We start from the raw sequence: 20,778 nt of genomic DNA on the forward strand, positions 1-20,778 counted from the left end.
CAGGCTTTACCTATAGCTGGCTTTGTGGGATGGAGGGAAGGTTTTGTGTAAGACCTTTTCCAAGAGCTCACCAGATTGTGTCATAGCTTGTCCCCAGGGCCCCGCCCACAGCTACTTTAAAGGTCACTGGCACCCTCCAGCCACCAGTTTGCCTGGCTGCAGGTGCCTCCTGGTTTCAGCATGGTGCTGCCCTGGGCCCTCGCTGTCCTGAGCCTCCTTCCTGTGCTGGACGCCCAGAGTCCGGCGTGCGCCAACTTGACGGCGGTGGCGCCCATCACCAATGCCACCCTGGACAGGGTGAGTGCCCAAGTCCCTGAGTGCCGTGGGCAGCTGCTTCCATCTCTGGGCTTCCCTTTGCCCTCCTGATGCCATCCTTTTCTATCCTGGGTCCTGGGGTGAAATTCTGACCAGCCTCTGGAGGCATTTCTTTGCCTCCAAACTCAGACACCTCATTGCAAGGTCCCTCAGCAGGGAACATTCTGTACTGGGCAAGGAGGGGCTGCCCAGGGGTGGGGGGGTGAGGGGAGATGTCTGGTCCTCCAAGTGAGCTCTTGCACGTCCACTCCTCATCTGGGGTCCCACTCTCCTTGTTTGTAAAATGAGGGGAGAGATCTGCTGAGTCTCATCCCAGCTGACTCTCAAGGATTCAGCTCCAGCCTCCATCACCAGTTCCTGGCTTCTCCCCAGCTCTCTGGCAAGTGGTTTTATATCGGCTCGGCCTACCGAAACCCCGAGTACAATGAGTCGGCTAGATCGATCCAGGCGGCTTTCTTTTACTTTGAGCCCAAGCACGCGGAGGACAAGATAATTCTCAGAGAATACCAGACCACGTGAGATCCCGCACACCAACTCACCCCCAGCCTCAGCTTCCGGCTTCCACTCCCAGCTGCAGAAAAACCTTGAGCGAGTCCATCTTCCCTCCCGGCCTCAGCCTTCCCTTTGATGGACTAGGTGGGGAGGGATGGGGGGTATTGACTCCAATTGCCACCTGACTCTTGGCCCTCAATGACTGTGATGGGTGATCATCCACTTCTTGACCATCTTACTGCTTTTCTCCCCTCTTCTGTCTGACTGTAGTGGGAACAAGTGCATCTACAGTTCCAACTCCTTGACAGTCTATCGTGAGAATGGGACCATGTCTATGTATGGTGAGGGCCAGCCCTCAGGTGGAGGGCTGCTGTGTGGAGTGGGGAGATGGGGGGTTGTCCAGCCTAAAGAGGGGGGCCTGGACTAAGGCCCTGGGGGCTTTGAACACAGAGAACATGGGACAGGCCCACCTCTTATATCTCTGTGGCCCCAGTGCCTGCACACAGCAAATAATCAGTAATAACTGCCAACATTGTTGAGCTCTTACTATGTGCCAGGCACTGTTTGAAGTGCTTTACATGGATTAATCCCCTTAATACTCACAAACAACCCTAAGAGGACATTACAGTGATCAGATGAGGAAATAGAGAAATAGAGACGTCAAGTAGTTTCCCCGAGGTCACACAGCTTATAATTAGAGCTAGGATCTAAACCCCAGATTGGCTCCAGTCCTACCTCTCTGTCAACTACTCCTTATCTTCGGGGAAAACTCCTTATCTTCGGGGAGCTAAGGGTGGGAGCCTGCGTTGGGCAGGCAGTGACTTCGCCCATTTCCCCACCATCACTGCAGAGAGGGCACCTAGTAGGAGCACACAAGTGCCGATGGAATTGAACGGACACCACTTTGCAGCCCCGAGGCTCCTGTCTGAGCTTGATTTCCTCATCTGTAAAATGGGGAGAAAGGCTCTGACAGCCACGGTCCATGTGAGGCTCCTATGATTCCACACATAGAGAGTGCTCAGTGCAGAGCCTGGCACACAGGAGGAGCGAGTGACCAGTGGCCTAAGAGAACCCCTGGTCTTCACTGGTTGGCTGTGTGGCCCTGGGTACACCCAGGTTCCTCCCCCGTGAGATAGGAACTGTTGTGCTGCCTCCGTGATCTCATCAGAGGCTCTCTCCTTCAGAGTCGGGTAGAGAACACTTTGCTGACCTGCTACTCACCAAGCACCCCAAGACCTTCATGCTTTCTGCCTCCTGGAATGGCAAGAAGAACGTGGGGATGTCCTTCTATGGTAGACACCTCAACCTCCCACTCTACCCAAGTCTCACCCCAGGACCACCACTACTCGGGCTGGACCCCCAGCACCCCAGCCCTCCCTGGCCTCCCACTTAGGTTCCCCATCATCCTCACCCGGCCCCCTTGCTCCATCCTGTAGCCGACAAGCCGGAGGTGACCCAGGAGCAGAAGAAAGAGTTCCTTGATACCATCAAGTGCATAGGCATTCACGAGTCAGAAATCACGTACAGCGATGAGAAAAAGGTAAGTGCAAGGAGGACTGGGCAGTGCTCACCCTGAGGGTGGTCCCACCTTGGGCAGCCTCAGAGGCCCAGAGAGGGAAGCTGTCAGTCAAAGCTGCACAGCGAGGCAGGATATCCTGTTTAAGCACCTGCCTCACTGCAGGGCCACCGGGTGATGGACGAGTGCCCAGGAGGGAAAAGTCACTGGGAATCAGGGAGGACGCCTGGAGCAGGTGGGGAGGATTGTAAAGGCTAACAGGAGGGGAAGAGCATAGCCAAGGTGCGGTGAACTTGGGAAAGAGACACGCACATGGGGAATGATCATTTACAGCTGCCTGCCACACCCCAGGCTTCTAATGCCCATGTGATGGGGAATCAGTCTTGTGGCGTTAGGTGTCACCCAAACTGCAAGTCCAGGACCACTGTCCCGATTTTTGCTGGAACTGAGCATTATCTGTATAATCTTCTTAATACTTTCCTTTAAACCTGTGTTAAATGAAAGGCTTTACACGGTCTTGTCCTGTGCAATAATATCTGAAATCACAGAGCTGATTTAAACTGGTTACAAAAACCAAAAACTGGTTACACTTTTTTGGATACATGTGAAATACTTTCATGATTATTAAAATAAAAACGTCTCCATCTAGACAGATTTGTGCCACCAGAGGTCATTTCCCGTGACTACCAGTGGCACAAATCATCCCCTGCTTTCGGGAACCCCGGAAAAAGGCGTGTGAACACAGACACCGGAGTTGGTCCCATGGCCAGCAGCCTGCCGCCCCCCGTCCACTGGCCGGGGGACCTCGGACAGGCCGCAGGTCACCATGAGCCTCACTCGCACCATCTTCAAAATGGTGTGAGGAATCCAGGAGCTCAACAGAAGGGCATCGCAAGTCATAAGTGCTCAGACATGCTGGTTGTTAAGGGTTTGAGCCTCCATTTCAGAGGTGAATAAGCTGAGACTCAGAGAGAGAGAATGACTTGCCCAGGGTCACCCAGCTGAAGCCCTGCTTGGGCTGGTGGCACAGTCCAGAGCTTACTTCCCTCTTCCCCCAGAAGACCCCCTGCCCGATCATGTGCTGTCTTCTCCCACTAGGATCTGTGTGGGCCACTGCATATGCAGCATGAGGAGGAAAGGAAGAAGGAAAAGGAAGGGTCCTAGCATTGGGTTAGGACCTTGGGGACTCTGCGGGCCCATCCTCAGCCCCCGGCTCACCCTTCGTACCTCAGCTCTTTCCCTCAGTTGCATCAATAAAGCGTCTGTTGTGGTACAGTCAGGTTGTCATTTGCTTGTTCGTTTGTTCATTCGTTCATTCATGTTGTGCCCGCCTCAGTTGAGCCCCGGCCGACCACTGCCCTGAGTTGATCCTTGGTTGGAAGAGCCCTTGCTATAATTCCCAGCACATGTGCCAGGATGGATGACTATATGCAGTGAGTGCTGTGGGACCCCAGCACGGGGAAGCTTTCTTCTCCAGTGGGGAAGTCTGGGAAGGCTACCTGGAAGGGGCATCTGAACCACTCTAGAAAGATTAGGAGTTTGATAACACCTGCTGTTCCCGCTGCAAGCCAAAGATCTGTTTAAGGAACATCGAAGCAGAGGACCCTGAAGGGGAGTTCAGGTAGATAGAGGGTGGTGAGGACTCAGGAGTGTGGTGCTAAACACAAGGGCCCTTACTTTATTTATTTATTTTTTAAAGATGAATCAGTTTGGTTTTATTTTTGCTCAATGCATGAGATATTGTCAACATTTCACCATTCATATCAAAATTTCTCCCAGATGTCACCAAGAAACTGATGATCAATATTTTTTAAACGATTTTTCAAGAATCTTATCAGATCAGATCGCGTTTCCTAAAGTAAATCCTTTCAGGAATGAAGGAAAGTTTCTCCTCTTAAGTACATGAAATAGAGTCTCTGTCACTTGATTATGAAGGTCACGGAGGTGCCCTGTTACCAAGTCAGGAAGCAGGCTGGCCCACGCACGGCAGCATCCCCAAGTAGCTGGGTCTGGAGGGAGAGGGAAAAGGAAACCAAACCTTAATCCTGAACCAATTAGTGTGCTTTCCAACATCCTGGCCCTAACAAGGACTTTGCTTTAGAAAACTTACCTCCTAAGGGACTTTATTCCTCAGAGCACAAAATTCCACAGTTTTCTGCTTATCGTCTTCATTTTGGTCTTGCTTACATACAAAACCACGCTCACCTGCCTAGTCTTCATCTGTAAGTAGATTCTCATCCATCCTTAAATCAGGCGAAGTTAATTGCGGACACGTCCGAGCGTATGCACTGTGCCAGGCTTGCGCTCACTCACAGAATTACCTACCTAGAGCCCAGGGCTCCATCAGAGAAGGGAGTCTGCCTCAGCAAACAGTGGATGCAAAAAGGGAGCCGTCTGAGCCGAAGGAAAACACTGAGCTTATTCTACCTCAAGACACCACCAGGAGTTAACATAAAAGACGCGACGTTAGTCAGAAGTCCATGCAGGTGAGACAGGAGGGAGACTCGTGTAAACACGAGCACATTTGGACCACTGTTCATTTCTTTCAGACTCAGCTGTATGTTTTCAGTTTTTCACCCAGCAAGGCTTGCCCAGTTTGGACGCTGTTGAGGAGGAAACTGGTTTTAACGTCAGCACGTCACAGACAACCTCCCTTCCTGACGCCCACTACTCCCCACGTGTCTCCTTCAGCTCTGATCTAAGCCTGGGCCCCTGGGAAGGGCCTGGGGCTCATTCACACTCGGGAACAAAACGGAAAGATCAGTCTTTCACTTTGCGAGGGAGCTGGGACGATCCTGATGAGAGTGGACACGGTGGGATAAAGGCATGGACAGGGCAGGAGTGAAGAGACCGCAGTTGGGGAGCAGCTGCCCTGAGGGCACCGGGTGAGCAAGTGAATTGCAGCAGAGGCCGCAGGCCCTGTGGAGGGGGCTCTGGAGGTCCTGGCATGAGATTGCGAGGGGACTCTCATCCGAGCTCCCTTTACTGCGTAGGGCCTTTACTTTAGATGTCAGCCTGGCCATCTGGGGAGGCGAGTTAGGAGGGCCCAGACCGGAGGCAGGAAGACCTACGCGGAGGCTGCTGTGAGCATCCTGGAAGAGGCGGGTGTCTGGGCCAGGGCAGGGGCAGGATGGGGGAGACTCGGAGGACTTGGGGCCAGGCCAGAGGGGTTGTGTGTCTCCATGAGGTGTCCCCAGACTGCCCACCTGACACCCAGGAGGAAGATAGGATACCTAGGGGAAGGTTGGTCTCTCGAATCCAGCCATCTTGCAAATGTGTTTGGAGCCCTCGCCATGGGGCCACGTCTGAGGCTGGCCCACTTAGAGACATAAAAAGGACTGAGCGTCTGAAGCCAGGATTCCAACAAGGAAGGCTGGTCTCCTTCCAGACCCAAGGGCTTTGTGATGGTCATGTGAGGGAAGCAGCACCACACAGGTGGCAGAGAAACTGGGCTGAATGATTGGAGTAATTCTATGTGCAAGCGTCCTAAGCCATTTGGAGGGACAGGACCATAACCTTGGCTCCTGACACCCAGTCCTGTGGCTCACAGGCCAGTGTCCTCCAAAGAGCCACAGACCCAAGACTTCAGCATCCTTTGTTCAAAGCTGCAGCCATGTTGTGCCCAGGGCACTGAGGCTGGAGACACTGCTCTGGCCCCCCACCTCGGGGTCCCCCTTCCCATCCACCTTCCCATGAGGGTGTGGACCTGCAGGCTCAGAACCAACAAGAAATCTCCCATCTCAGCAAGATGCCGTTTTCAACTCTCCTGAGAAGGATCAGATGAAAAATGAAATAGAAATGAGTCCTGGAGGGCCAGGAGAAGCAAGTGAGATGAGAGGTGGGAAAGACTGAAGAAAAGGCCAAGGGAAGGGGAAGCAGGAGCTGGGGAGGAAAAAGTCATGGAGGTTTAGAGAGAAAAAAACAGTGACAAAGAATATGGACTTTGGAGTCAGACCATTGTGAGTTCGGGCATTTGGAACCTCGGTCTCCTCATCAATGAAATGGGCGCACAGTGGGTCACTTAGCTCAAGGATTGGCATCTAGGAGGCGCTCAGTAAATGGCAGCTGTTGTTGCTGTTTGCTGCCAAAAGGAGCATTGGAAAGAGAGTCCAGGCTCGTGCTCTTGCAGACACCAATTTGCTGTGTGTCTCATAAAAGAGGCTTGGTCAGACGGCCTCTCCTCGCAGGCCCCTCCAGTGGAAAGCTTTATGGTTCTGAGGGGGAAAGTTGGAGAGACAGAAGGCACTGAAGGGAGGCAGGCAGGCAGAGTCTGGAAATGTGCACCCAACTGGTTCCTCGGGGGAGGGCTCCACTTGGCACCAAATCTTTCACCCCACAAACTTGACTTTAGAAACTACAAGTGGATGACACACACCACAGATGTGGGCGGCTTTGGGAATGTTTTTGGGTTTTTTTGGCTTTCATTTCTTAAGATCAATATTCACTCTTCTTTATTTGCTCTCATAACGAAAATAGATTTTTTTAATGTCCCAAATATACAAATATCACTGATGCACACACATTCCAGAAAAGCTGAAGTCTGAGCTGCTACAAGGTCAGGGAGCAGGAGATGGCCTGGCCTCATGGCCACAGACAAGGACCTGGCAGGAAGCTGGCCACTGGCTCAATTCCATGGGGGTCCCAGGGGAGAGCCAGGGGTCTCGGGATGAGGTACTGAGGGGGACCATGGTGGACGGCTTTCTGGGCCCTCCGTGGGGTGTCTCCATCCCAGCAGACCCATGCGAAAGGCCTCTCAACCATGGAGAAGCTGGGTGTGTGTCATCCTGAGATATCCCAATGGCCTCAAAGTGCTCCACTGACCACCAGTCACCAGGAGAAAGGTCCTCGCCATGTCCTTCCCAGAGACACCTACTCTGGAGTGGCTGGTCACAGGTGGTGGACAAGTTTTCGCCAGAGACCCTGGCCCTGTCCCTTCTTATCTGGCCTCCTAAGAAGGATCCAAGACCAGGAAAATGCTTCAGTTTGAAAAAAAGAAATCTGTCCATCCCTATATAAAATACATATTGTTAGCCGGAGATGGACAAATGCAGGACCAGGAGCCTCCCAGAGATGGCATCCGGACAGATGGTGGCCTCAGTCCCAGCACCTCCTTCAGGGCTGGTCCCTAGGAAGTGACTTCTCTGGAGGACCAGCTGATACCCTTTCCGTTTTGGAAACACGGAGGCTGAGCAGGCAGGGCTGGTATGGAGGGAGCCCTCCTCATGAGGGTCTGCGGGGCCTCCAGGGCGACAGGGGACTGCCCACCCCTGCCCGCCGTGCGTCTCTGAGCCTTGAGCGCAGTCAGAAGAGGCAGGAGCCCCGCAGGCCGCGGGCCTGGCGCAGATCGGCCGACAGGGAGTAGCTCATGAGCTTGGTGGTGGAGCGGACGCTCTCGGCAGCCTGGACCGCTCGGCTCAGGGCCTTGTTGAGCTCCTCCAGGTCCTCCAGGTCCAGCTGCATGGAGTGCCGGGGTCTCCTGGCCGGCCGAGAGGAGACTGTGGGGGGCCACTCGGCAGCTGCTCGGGCCGAGGGGGCTGAGGTAGGTGCTGGAGGCGCGTAGTACCTGGGGAGAGAGGCAAGGGCGTTCACTGACCACGGAGAGGGCTGGGGGCTTCTCAGCCCCAGCTTGGCCCCTACATTCTGAGTCTCAGTTTCTTCACCTCTAAAATGGGAAGAATAACCCCCACTGAGGGATGTGTTAGAGGGGTGAAGCAAGGTAAACGGGAGTGCCTGAACCAGAAGAGTCCTCAAAAAATGGTCCATTTCATCTACCCGTTCATTGAACAAATGCTTATGGAACATATATGTGCCAGCCAGTGGACTAGGGCCTGAGGTTACCATGGTGAACGAACAACACGGACCCAGCCCGCCACCTTCTTGGAGCTTCTAGTCTGAGAGCCTGGTCTCAGGGAGACCAGGATCACCCCAGGCTCTGGAGCAAACCCCCTTCATCAGAGAGGTAATGTATGGAGCCCTATTTGTCAGGTGTGGAGCGCTGGAGAAACGTGATAATAATAATTAGGATTCTGCAGGAGTGAGAGGGTCTGGCTCCACTCATCCCCCCCACCCCCAGCCTGGTCCTGCAGGAATGTACGGTGTTGTTTAAAAGTTCTGGGGAAAACCGGCTGAGGAGCCATGAGCTGAAGCACAGATTTCTCCAAGAAGTGACTACTGCATTCCTCCAAGGATGCCAAGTTTAGGGTTCAAAGAAACCGATGCTGGGCAAGAAGAGGGTGTGGCACCTGTGTTGTAGAGTAAAGTGTGTAGGAAAGAGGGGGACAAAGAAGCATGTTGCCTAAATAGAGCAGGAATGGGTTTAGGAGAACTTGGCCGGAGACATTCACTGGTGTTTTGCTTGGCACGCTCTAAACTCTGGTCTTATTCCTGACCCTTCACTTTCTAATTTGCATTATTGCACAGTGTGAAAAAAGGGCTTTGCTAGGATCTGAACAGATGTCTCTCCAAACAAGATGTACAAATGGCCAACAAGCACATGAAAAGATGCTCAACATCATTAGCCAGCAGGGAAATGCAAATCAAAACTACATGAGATGCCACTTCACACACTCCCCACCCACTGGGTGTCCTCAGAGACACTCATTGCTAAAAGCAAAAAGATAGCAATGAGTGTCTGTGAGGATGTGGGGAGATCGGAACCCTCAAACACTGCTGGTGGGAATGTAAAATGGTGCCACTACGTCGGAAAGCAGTCTGGCAGTTCCTCAGTTAAACACAGTGCCTAGCCCGGGGCTGGCATCCTCACCCTCAGGACCCATTTGCCAGGCTCTGAGATAAGTCCTTTACCAGCACTGTCTTGTTTATTCGGTAGGTACTTTTATGCTTATTTTACAGATGAGCAAAGTGAAGCTCGGAGAAGCTAAGTGATGCAGGAAGCTCCCCAAATCCTGGCCACCCGCACGACCGTGAACAAGCTACTTCATTTTCAAGGGGTCCGTTTCTCCATGGAAAACAGCCATATTTAGCTACCTCCCAGGGTAGATCCAATAGGAAAATTCAGGTTAAAAGCTCTGTATGCCCAGTGCTCTGTAAATGTCAGCTACTGAGGACTCCCCCAGAGTCAAAGAGCTGGAGGGAGCAGTACTGGATTTAAACCCAGAGCTAATTAGCTCCCAGGAGATGCTGATACGTATCATCTGAACTGAATGAATGGGCTTCTTGAATCCAGTTCCCTCCTTTAAGGACAGACTAGCTGGTGTAACTACTGGGTTCCCACACACCCCTGCCTTCTGATAATTCTGATGACCAGCTTGGCCTGAAAGTTACCCCAAACTCCTGCTAGGGCAGAAGCTACAAAACAGAACAAACAACAACCAAGAAACGCCCCCAAACCAAAAAACTGGCTAGAAAGCCTCTGGTGCAGAGGCTATAAGGTGGCTGGCCAGCAGGTGGCAGCACAGGCCCATTCAGCTTTCTAAGGGCTTCCTGGCCTCAGCCACTGAGCATGCTCAGTCCTGCTGATGGGCAGCTGGAGAAACTTCAGGGTGGCATCAGCCACAATTCCAGTAGCATTAGAAGCACTATGGTTACTGGTCACCTTCTATGTACTATGGGCTTGCTACGCATCAGTTCATTTAATCCTCACCACAACCCATTTCACAGAGGGAAAAACTGAGGCACAGGAGCAATGTGACCTATCCCAGGTTATCTAGTTACTGCTGGCCTGGTCTGTCGGGCACTAAAGCTCAGGGTCTTTCCCCTTCCCCACGGCCTGTCCAGGCCTGAGGACACCAACCTGGTTAGTTCTGCCCACAGGTCTGAGCCTGGAAGGATCTGGAATGGCCTCAGAAGTAGAGACCCATGGCTACCGTGGACACTCAGAGGTTTCTCCTGGGCCACCAAATTCCAGGCAAACCCTTTCCTGTCCAACGAATCAGAGGCCTGAGCATGCAGTATGGCCTCTCTTAACTGCTGGAGCGGAGGGTTCCTTGACGACCCACCCGGTCTCAGCTGAGAGGAAAGCAAGAAACCGCGCTGTAGGCAGGACTCCTCATGGAGCTGGATGGTGCCTGGGCCTCTGCTCCTGCCAAGCGCCAGCCCTGGTGGAAACTCTGCCCTCTTGCTGCTCACAGACACAGGCTTCTGACAACACACCACTGAGGAGGACCCCTGACCCAGTCATTTAACAGTGAGGGAAACTGAGGCATAGAACTAGCTGATGACAGTCAGGAGAAGAAGAAAGATCTCCTAATTCCAGGGTCCAGGCCTTTTTTTTCCTGCACAATCCCGTCATGTTGAAGCCACCTTTCCTCATTTTTTCCTCTTACTAATGACAATATTAACAGCAGCAGCATTTGCTGTGATGACAAAAGCTGCTGTTTATTCAGCAAAGAGCATGTGCTAGCACTGCACTACGAACCCCACAAACAGCTCCTGGGGCTCTTGCCACCTGCCTCATTTAATCCTCATACAACTGTACGTGACTGAGACTCTGACCCCATTTAACAGATGGGGAAAGTGAGGCTCAGAGAGGAAGTAGCTTTACCAAGGTCACACCACTAATAAGCGGCAGACAGGATTCCAGTACAGCTCTGACTCTAAAACCTGGACCATTTCCGCCTCAACTGCTGTGCTTTTTCTGTCTTGACCGATGGTACATCCAAATCCATGTAAAAAGTGATTGCTCCTCTGGCCGTGGACCTGACCAGTATGCCTCTAAACTGTCAAGGCCATCGGGAACAAGGAAAGTCTGAGAAACTGTCTCAGCCAGGAGGAGCCTGGGAGATGTGACAACTAAATGCATGTGGTAACTTGTGGGGCGGGGTGGGGGGGGGAATCCTGGAACAGAAAAAGGACTTCAGGTAAAAACTAAGAAACCTGAATGAACTATGGACTTTAGTTAATAACAATGTATTAATAATGGTTCACTCACTGCACTATACCATATCAAGGTGAGATGTTTATAACAGAAGAAACTGTGTTTGGGGGGTGGTATAGGAGAACTCTCTGTGTTATCTGTTCCATTTCTCTATAAATCTAAAACTGTTGTAAAAATAAAGCCTAGTTTTTGAAAAGGTATTACTTGCTCGCTGAGAAGTCCCATAAGGAGATGGAAGATGGTTAAGGTCCTAGGTCCCCCTGAGGCTGTAAGAGGTCAGGGCCCTCTGCCAGCCTCCTTCACTGCTGGGTCCCCAGGGCCAAGCACTCCCGCTGGTGCCCAGGGAGCATTCAGGGTTTGTTGAGTGACTACATGAGTGTTGGCGGGGGGGAAACACAGGACTACTCAGTGCCCGAGTTCTCAGCTACCCAACTCAGGTCTGCATGCTAATTATTAAGTGATTCAGACAGAAAGGCTAGGAGGGTTGGAACGGAAGGTTCTTACACAGTGGCTGATGGATAAGGCATGAGGGGAACCGAGGAGACGTAGGCAAAGGCAGGAGGGGCTGGTGCTGAGGGCGCGGCAGCCAGATACCACAGTGCAGGAGGCGGCCCGGGTGGCGACCCTGCCCGCTTGCTCCTTTGTTTGGGGCTGGAGGTAGAAGATGCGTTTCTCCTGGTGGCGGCCATTTCTGGTGCTGTCGGGGAGGGACACCAGAGAGACACAGTTTCACCACTTGGGAAGATCTAACAGAGAACAGAGGGTCCTCCCAGCCCCACCAGCCCCATTAGAGCTGGACACGGGGCCGGCCATGCCGGGAGTGCCTCGCTTTGGGGAAGCCAATTCTCATCCAGTTTGCTCCATTCCAGACTGCGCAAGCTGCCACCCCGGCTAAATATCCCCTCCCAGGGGCCCACACCAGAATCCAGGGGAGCTGGGGGAAGAGACGGAGCATCTGTCCTTACCAGAGCTGGCTGAGTCTGGGCCCTCCCCCTTGGAGGAGGACCCAACTCGACCACACAGGGGACATCGCTGGGTCTCAGTGTGAGATGGTCCCAGTGGGTCCTTGGTGCCAGCATCACCTGGAAGAGGAGGCAGAGACGTCAGGAGAGGATTATGTCTAAGTCACTAGGCCCCCACAAGCCTACCGCAGCACTGAGCTTCCCTCAGGGACCACTGCATAGGAGACAAGCGGCCTCCACTGGGTGACAGCAATATTGATGGTAACCATGACATTGAGAGGCATCTCCTGAGCCAGGCCCTCTGCTCAGGGTCTTCATGCATTAGTTGATCAAATCCAACAAGCCACTGGTCTAGCTACCATCATCACTCCCCCATTTTACAGATGGGGAAACTGAGGCTCCAAAAGGCTGAATAATTTGCCAAGTCTCAGAGCTGGGAAGCAGTGGTCCTCTGTCTGATCTCAAGCCTGGTTCTCCCGACTGGAGCCCTTGTACCTATGGTCATCCTCCACAGTGACACAGGCCCATTCTCCAGGTGGGACCAGCCCACAACGGCCCCTGGGCACCAGGGCGAGTCAGTGGAGGCCTAGTGAGCAGGAGGAGAGTGGGCATCCTGGTTACTTCCTGTACAAAAGGATTACTTCCTGTACAAATCCTCAACACCACAACTGGGAGAATTCCAGGGTCCATCTGCTTCTCCTTCAGGCCTCAGCTCAGCATCACTCCCTCTGGGGAGTCCCACCACCCACCGCGCTGAGTTATGTGCTCCCTAGCCCCACCCTGTGCTCCCCCATCCCAGTTCTGACCATTCTGTTTTGTCTGCTTAGCTGAGAGTTTGTTAGGGACAAGGCCCAGGGCCCAGTATGGGAAGGTGCTGAATAAATGAATGAGTGGTAGGCTTGTTGGGACTCTAGCAAAGGCACAGCAATGTAGTGGTGAAGAGCCAGGGCTTTAGAGTCACAAAGACCTGGGTTCAAATCCTGCCTCTACCACTTGTAAGCTGTGTGCCCTTGGGCAAGTTACTTAACTTCTCTGAGCCTCAGTTTCTTCACTCATAATGGACACAGTAATAAAATGTGCAAAACCTACTTCATAGGGTTGTGAGGATTACTGTTTGTACAACCCTTAGCATGTTGCCCTGTATATAGTAACAGCTTAATAAATGACAGCTCCATCATTATCATCATCATTGCTTGAAAGGGCCTCACAGACCATCTCCAAACCTTTCATTATGGATGTGGAGCCTGAGGCTCAGAGATGTTAAGGAACTTGCCTAATGTCACATAGCGTGTCAGTGGCAGAACTGGGACTAGAACCTGGTGTCCGTATTCTCAGGCCACTTCTCTCCCCACTGCTCTTCCACTAAACTCTTGGGTTTGGGGGAAAGGGTGAGGAGTGGAGGGAGGACAGAGGGGAGATAAGACCATCAATGCTGCCAGCACCCCTGCTGCTTGCACCCCTCCCCGCATCAGGACCTTCCGGAATCATGTTCATGGCTTCTCTATGTCAAGGTGAAGGAGAGTGGCTTCAGGCAAAGCACCTGGAGGAATACATGTGAGGGCAGGACTCCCTGGGAGGGCTAAAAAGACCAGAAAAAAAATCTCTTTCCCTTGTCTGTATCTTGACCTGCGCAGAGCTCAGGGTGGCCCATGTCTGGCCCAACTGCACCCCCAAGGCCAAAGGCAAGAAGCTGCAGCCTCATAGCCTTGGCCGCTTCTCCAGGTACCATCCCCTACCTGGATCCTCTGTCCTAGCGGGTCGGCAGTGGGGACAGGAGACTGGGCCACTGCCTCTTGGGACAGTCTTGGGGGTCAGAACATGGTACTCCTGGCCTGGGGAAGAAACCAGAACAGTCAGTGTCAGCGGGGCATGGATGCAGAATTGGGGACGATTTAGAATAAGGATATCTCTCCTCTTCCTCCAAATGGTTTAACAGTCTCCCTCTCAATCTTTTTCTCATGCACACACACACACGTGCACACACGTGATATATGTGCATAAATATGTAGCTATATAAGTGTGCATGTACATATACACATTTACATAAAAACACATTTATTTGTCTGTTTATTGTAAGCTCTCTCCAGACTCCTGTTTCATCTCAGATCCTATTTAGGGACCGGCTGCCTAGTTCTTGATATACAGAAGCAACCAACAAACGCAAGCTCGGTCAGGATTGGAAAGCAGGCCAGGAAGACATGATAAGCAATGACAAAGTGTGATGCTACACCCCCATACCCCGGCTTTCTGGTTAGGATTAGAATGGCTTGAGCATGGAGTCAGTGGTGTTTTCTCTGTGCTCCAAGCAGCTGGAAAATAGGGATAGTCATACTGTGGGTTTCATAGGCTTGTTGGGAGGACTGAATGGGGTCATATCTGTGAGGTATCCTGCCCCGTGCCTGGCAGATGTCAAGTGCTCAAGGTTATCAGAAGGTTGGGTCTTGGGTCTGCACCCAGCCCTGCCATCCTCTGCCTCGTCCATCCCTGAGTCTCAAATAAGACCTTCAGAATGTTGCCTGATTAATTACTTTTTCTGTCTCCTCTGCTGTGCAGGGTCCCCACTTTATACTCTGTGTGTGTTGCACTGGGGCCCCTGGACGCGCTGCTGCTTTCACTTCTAACCCTCAGCTTCTATCTGTTCTGTTGGGAGACATTGTATCTCATTTCCTGCCTTATCTGCATCACTCAGCCTTCCCTATCTGAGGTTAACAGCCCTCCCTCCCAGTGAGGTATGGGTGAGAGCCACGTCTATAATTTACTTACTATAATTCACACATTTACTATAATTGCTTATTTGTTACTGGTCTTCTCTGTTATGCAGTCAGATTCATGAAAGTAGGAGCCGTATCCATATTTGTTTTAATGTTAAGCACTCTGAAATCCTACTATGTGTCACCTCAAGCCTTACTAGGTGCCAGGTACCCAGTCCGTGAGACACGGGGCCCCCTGGGGAATCAGAACCTTAAGGCAGTCCAGGAGGGATTCCGTGTTCACCTTGTCACCCAGCTCCTGCAAACATCAAGCTCTCCCTAAACCGCTTCATGAATGACCAGCTGAATGGGCTTCCCCAGAACCAAGCATGGGCCCCGACAAAGGGGCGGCCTCAGAAACTGTTGGCTGAATGAATGAATAAACAAACGCACCCAGATTCAAAGAGACACCCTGATGTTTTTGTATCACACAACGCATAAAAAAATGATAGTATTTCAAAGGCCCACTGGCTAAATGGAAGAGCCTTCTCAGGACAGAGACCACCCTGGGGACCATGCCCACCCAGAGCCCCCTCCTGGCCCACCTGTGTATTGGCCCCGGAAGGTGACCCTCTCTGGCCGACCGGTGCTACCCACTCCTCTCCTTCTATCCCGAGCTGCCTGTGGATTGTCCGCGGTGGTCTTGCCCCTCTCAGAGAACAGCCTGGGGGAGGTTGGCTCAGATTCGGAACCTGAGGTGGAAAGAGGGGCATCAGAGGGGGAGGGGGTGGGGGTCACATAGTTTAGGGAGTGGGTGGGTCACGAGTTCAGGCTCTGGGGCAGGCTTAGATTTTAAACCCAGCTCTGCCCCTTAGTAATCACAGCTGACACATCCGGACCCCTGACCTTGTGCTAAGTGCTTGGCGTGCTTCATGTCAAGTACCCTCACGGCAACCCCAGGAGCGGACGCTATTATCACTGCACTGTTAGCTGTCCATTTAACTGCACAGGGCAGGTAAACAACCTGGCCAAGGCCACACAGCTAGAAAGGAGTGAGCTGGGGCCACCGATTCCAGAGCCATATTCCTTCAGGCAAGTCCCTTGTGCTTCCGGGCTTTGGTGTCCTGATCTGCAGAACGTGGATAATACGACCCATCTTGCAGTGAAGATTAAGAAAGATGATACACATACACAAAGCCCTTACGGAAACCGCAGCTCATAGTACGTGCATAGCATACTGTTGCTGTCATTAGAAGTACATGGTATTTCAGAGCACTACAACTACCTAAAAAAGACACCCGAAAACTTCTCCAAGTTTCCTCTAGGGCTGTTGCTGTGGTCCCTGACCACTTAGCCAGCATGCCCAGACTGTGGCCTCCAAAAATCAGTCCAGGCGGGTGGTCACTTACTCAGGGACAATCGAGGCACCTCCCGAGGCATCAAGGAGGACCTGGCTTGCCTCCTTCCTGCGGGGACTGCTTGCTCTGCACCCCCAGGCTCACCAGACAATCTCTCTGTGGATTTACTAGCAAAAGGGAGAGAGAGAGAGAGAGATGATGTCACTGGATGAGGTTTCATGCAGCCTTTAAAGATGATCAGTGAGAAGCCCAACCCAGAGAAACGCTTATAACATAAGGAAAGAGGAGAATACGAAAGTCAAAACCAAAGACTCTGGAATCAGACTCATAGAAAATGGCTCTGAGCCTCTCTGCCCCTCAGTTTCCTCATCTGTCAAATGGGGATAATAGGAGCAATGACTTCAGAGGGTGGTTGGAAGGATTGATGAGACAACGTCCATTAAAAAATGTTAACGTAGTGCCCTCCAATAGAAATACTCGGAAGTTAGTTAGTTGAAGATGATTTTATAAGTCATCATAAGTGAATAGCTGCTGAGTGAGTGGGTGAGAGGGTGAGCGTCCTGAAAATGTTCTAGCTCTTCACTTGGGTGGTGAGTTCAGGGATATTCACTGTATCATGCTTTATTATTAACACATATGTTTAATATATTCTTCTATGTATCAAATATCACATGGTAAAAAAAAAATGTAAGAGTGAATGAATGAGTGAATAAGCGAGAGAGGGGTGTGGTTGTGCCTGAGTCCACATGTCTGGGGAGAGCCAGAGGTCGGCCAACTCTACCTTCTGCAGCTCCCACCAGGGCACAAGGGCGGGAGTTTGGGGTTCACCCACCTGCCATAATGGGAGCCCCAAGTGGCTGAGGAATCAGCTGGCTGGGCCCGGGCCCGGGCCCGGGTGGGGTGGTCGAAGTTGGACGCTGGGCGCTTCGGGCTGCCCTGGGGGTGCTGGTGCAGGCTGTCCTCCAGCCGGAGACGGAGCCGGGATACCTCTTCTTGCAGCTCACGGATGGCCTGGCTGGGGTCGGGGGGTGGGACAGGAGAAAGAACAGATGCACAGTGAACATAGCTGCAGCCGCCGCCAGAGCGCTGCCTGGATGTCGGGTCTTTGTCCTGTTCCAGCAGGCACCGTCCAACTCTGCTGTAAGTGGATTCTCGAACTTCCCCGTGTGTCCGCTTTTCTTGCTACATATCGTGACACCCCTCTGAGTTCATGTCCCTCCCTGCACATTTGGTGAGCAAAGCAGAACCTTCTTTGAGGTTTACCCAACCTAGCATGCAGGGCCTCTGAGTAACCATTCTGAAACACAGGTGACCAATTCTCAAGATAGAGATGAGGATGCCGAGTAGAGAGGGCATTGGCTCAAGGTGCACGTTAAAATTTCAATTCTGACCTGCCTCAGCCCCCGGGCTGCCCTCCCCGTCCCCAACCTCAGTCTGTAGAAACCCTAACTATCTGTCCAGGCCTGGTTCCTTCCCGCCCTTGCTCAGCACTCCCTCCTGGGTTCCCCCAAACATTTCCTACGTTGTTCAAGCCCAGCTCCCTGCTCCTGGCGGAAGATGCTTGTTTATCTGTCTCCCCAACCAGACGGTGAGCCCCTGGCAGGCAAGGAGCGGGCTTGCCCATCTCACAACCCCTGAGGCCTCAGAGATGCTCAGAGAATGTCACTGAGCTGGCCTCCAGGCTCCAAGAGGGAGCAGAGTAAAGGTGTGTGTGTGGAGAAGGGACAAAGAGACACACGGTGCTTCCCATCACCAACTGAGCGTGAGCAGGCTGGAAGCTGCAGGGGTGCCACGTGCAAGGCGTCTGTCATCCTGGGGAAGCCCCCAAACACAGCCCAACCTGTGACTGGCGAGGTATCTCATGAGCCACTAGCATCTTGGGAGTAAATCCTGTTTGCATTTCTCCCCAATCAGTCCCTGAATCTCTAGGGTCTCATTCTGAGGGTGTCGCTGGCACTGCAGCAGCCAACTCCACCCAGACACTGCTACACACAAACCCCCCTACACACGGGGCATCAGGGTCCGGGCTGGGCACGGCCGTCCTCCAGGCTGATGCAGGCTCTACATCTACTGTTCGGACCAGCGTCCAGGGTGAGGGCTCCCCTCAGGGTTAGTTCTTGCCTGGTGGCCCCTGGACTCTTGGGGGAGTGTCTCCTGGTGCTACCTTCAGCAGACATCAGCTCTCAGATGGGTGCACGGAGGAGGCGGGAGACCTCTCCCTGGCTATGGCCTGGCGCTGTGTGCGTCTAAGGGCAGTTGGTTCCCCTGGCAATTCCCAGGGCAACGCTTGTTGGGGTTTCCAAGGCAAACCATGAGGGTGGCGGCTGCAGGAGAGTGATAACTCCAGTCACCAGTTAACCCATGAAAGGCAGGGCTGAGGCCCCGTGCTGGGTGCAGGACTGGGGCGGCTCTGGCTCCCTGTCAGGCCAAAGGCCACTGAACGAGAGCCTGGGGTTTGGAATACCACCTTAGGCGTCACTTGTCCTCTCTGGCTTGTTTCTATCAGGATCTCGGTCTTCCTGACCTAATCCTTTAGTGACTGAGTGCCAGCTGGCACTTAAAAGTCATCTTTCCCTGCAATTTTACTCCCCCTTCCTAGGTTCCCCACCTCCACATCAGCATCCAACTGGTTGGCCAGCCAGCAATCTGAGTCATTCTAAACCTTTCTCTTTCCCTGAACACCCCAAAAGTTAACCAACTCCCAAGTCCTGTGGGCCCAATGGCTAATTATCTCTTTTCAAATGCACCTCCCTTCCCTCCCCGCTGGCCCCATAACCTCTCTCTTGGGTGCGGCAGCCTTCCCAGCAATCCCCTGGCCTCTATTCTCACCCTCACAGTGGTCAGAGAATTCTTCCTAAACCGTAAACCCGACCACACCTCTCCCTGGCTTAAAGCCTCCCTCATTGTCCTTAGATGAGACTTTCTACATTCATGAATATTCAGTGAGAACCTTTTCTGAGCAGAGCCATCATCCAAACTTCTAACCAAGTGTGTCTGAGGCCCTCTGAGATCTCCCCCAGGTCTCCCTGTCTTCCTCTCTGCTTTTGTTGTTTAACACCCCACCTCATACTTGAGGATCTGGCTATAGTAAGCATTTGGTGCCTAAAAGGTGGCAGGCACTCTCTCACCTCTAGGCCTTTGCACATGTTGTTCCCTCTGCTGGGATATTCTGCCCTCTCTCTTCCTTCCGGTCTCAGCTGAGATACCACTTCCTCCAGGAAGCCCTCCCTGAAGCCTCTGACTGGGGTAGATGCCCCTTCTCTGTGCTCCCACAGTCCTTCAGCCCTGTGCCATCACACTGGGGGTGCAACCACCTGCTTCTTGGTCCATCCTACAAGATGGTGAGCCTTACGAGCTCAAGGACTGTCTTGCCCACTATTGTATTCCCAGGGGCTGGCATACTGTAGGTAAATAAGCCTCTCATTCCCTTGCAGATATCAGAGGAGACTGCAGCAGTGAACTTACTAAACTCAGGCCTGGAAGCCAACACCCCAACCCAACAAAGGCCTGTGATTGATTATTGGCCAAAAGCTACTCAGAAGAGAAGTAAGAGGACTGACTAACCTCTTTTCCCATTTCTGTTTAATGAAGCGAGGAGAAAACTTTCTCAGTAGAAAAACTGCACTTGGATTAAAAAGAAAAAATTGAAAAAACTGTCCCTTCCCATTTCATACAATGAATGTGTAAACTGCAGAAAACACACCCCTGGGAAGTGCAGACCTGTCTTGGAAGGGAAATGTTGGGAGACAGGCAGAGGGGTCTTAGCACCAGCAAGGTGAACCTCTAGGTCATTTCCCACCGGCTGGAGAAGTGTCCTCAGAATCTAGATCAATGACGTCCCACAGGAGCAGCCCTGAGCTGGGAGGCAGGATGCCTGGGTCCGTCTGGCCTCAGCACAGCCGCCACTGGATGGAGACCCTAGAAAGCCCGTGCTTCCCGTGGGCCCCACCCTCCTGTCTCTATGATGAGCTTGAATCCGCGGCGCCCAAGTATGCAACTTACTCTCGCCCCGTCCTGGTGCGGAGGAAGGTGGAGGTGGTCTCTGCGGGCCCATGGGGTGGAGCGGCTGCTGCAGGGGCCAGGGTCGGGGGTGGGCTGATTGTCGCGCCGTGGGGGAGCTGCTCAGAAAGCTGCTTTCGCCCCTTGAACTCTGAGCCAGGGACCACTAGGGAGGCAGAAAGGGGCCAGAGTGAGTTCACACAGAGAGGACCCTTGAAGTGAGAACCTGTGCGGGTGGAAGGGTGGTGGGGGTGACGAGATGGGGCCTGGCTGAGGTCACGAATGAAGCTCCTCTTGAGGTCGATGACCCTCAAAACAGGAAGAAGGTGTGCTTTTTGCTGGGAGCAAAGCGGGCCTGCAGAGCTGTTTATAACTAGATTTCCCTCCGCCATCCACCATTTTGGCATCAGATCCAAGTCTCCAGGGCCTTCCCCCTGCAAAGAGCCCCCTGCTCCTCCACGAGGGCCCCCAGATCCTGTGCATCACCAGGCTGCTCTGGGACTGGCTTCGGAGCCTCCACCTCCCTCTAAAATTAGTCACACCTTTGCCTGTGTGCATGTTTCTTGGGGGAGCATTCAAAACTTTAACTAGCCTCTCAAAGGGATGGGTG

The 20,778-nt window shown here is 52.7% G+C and overlaps 2 protein-coding genes across 3 annotated transcripts in view; one reads left to right on the forward strand and one right to left on the reverse strand.

Moving 5' to 3' along the window:
- The first annotated feature begins 150 nt into the window (after positions 1-150).
- ORM1 (orosomucoid 1) lies at positions 151-3,598 on the forward strand. Its single transcript, XM_007178150.2, has 6 exons — positions 151-297; positions 688-830; positions 1,078-1,148; positions 1,992-2,099; positions 2,244-2,347; positions 3,422-3,598. The coding sequence occupies exons 1-6, from the start codon at positions 181-183 to the stop codon at positions 3,485-3,487; spliced, it is 609 nt and encodes a 202-aa protein (XP_007178212.2). The 5' UTR covers positions 151-180; the 3' UTR covers positions 3,488-3,598.
- Positions 3,599-7,488: 3,890 nt separating this feature from the next.
- The window catches only part of AKNA (AT-hook transcription factor), a 42,525-nt gene continuing 29,235 nt past the window's right edge, over positions 7,489-20,778 (reverse strand). The window contains exons 15-22 of one of the 2 annotated variants that reach the window (XM_057549323.1): positions 20,172-20,334; positions 17,002-17,184; positions 16,221-16,336; positions 15,417-15,563; positions 13,858-13,953; positions 12,125-12,241; positions 11,664-11,856; positions 7,489-7,886 (exon numbers count right to left, since the gene is read on the reverse strand). In XM_057549323.1, coding sequence (XP_057405306.1) covers positions 7,625-7,886; positions 11,664-11,856; positions 12,125-12,241; positions 13,858-13,953; positions 15,417-15,563; positions 16,221-16,336; positions 17,002-17,184; positions 20,172-20,334 — 1,277 coding nt within the window. In that variant the 3' untranslated portion in view covers positions 7,489-7,624. The remainder of the gene's footprint in view (positions 7,887-11,663; positions 11,857-12,124; positions 12,242-13,857; positions 13,954-15,416; positions 15,564-16,220; positions 16,337-17,001; positions 17,185-20,171; positions 20,335-20,778) is intronic. The other variant, XM_057549324.1, reaches the window with a different exon arrangement.

The sequence above is a fragment of the Balaenoptera acutorostrata genome, chromosome 6 (assembly GCF_949987535.1).
Source record: "Balaenoptera acutorostrata chromosome 6, mBalAcu1.1, whole genome shotgun sequence".
NCBI lineage: Eukaryota > Metazoa > Chordata > Mammalia > Artiodactyla > Balaenopteridae > Balaenoptera > Balaenoptera acutorostrata.

Coding starts and splice junctions, on each gene's coding strand:
- ORM1 (XM_007178150.2), top strand. CDS start 181: ATGGTGCTGCCCTGGGCCCTCGCTGTCCTGAGCCTCCTTCCTGTGCTG. Junction 298..687: donor CCAATGCCACCCTGGACAGG/GTGAGTGCCCAA, acceptor GCTTCTCCCCAG/CTCTCTGGCAAGTGGTTTTA. Junction 831..1,077: donor CTCAGAGAATACCAGACCAC/GTGAGATCCCGC, acceptor GTCTGACTGTAG/TGGGAACAAGTGCATCTACA.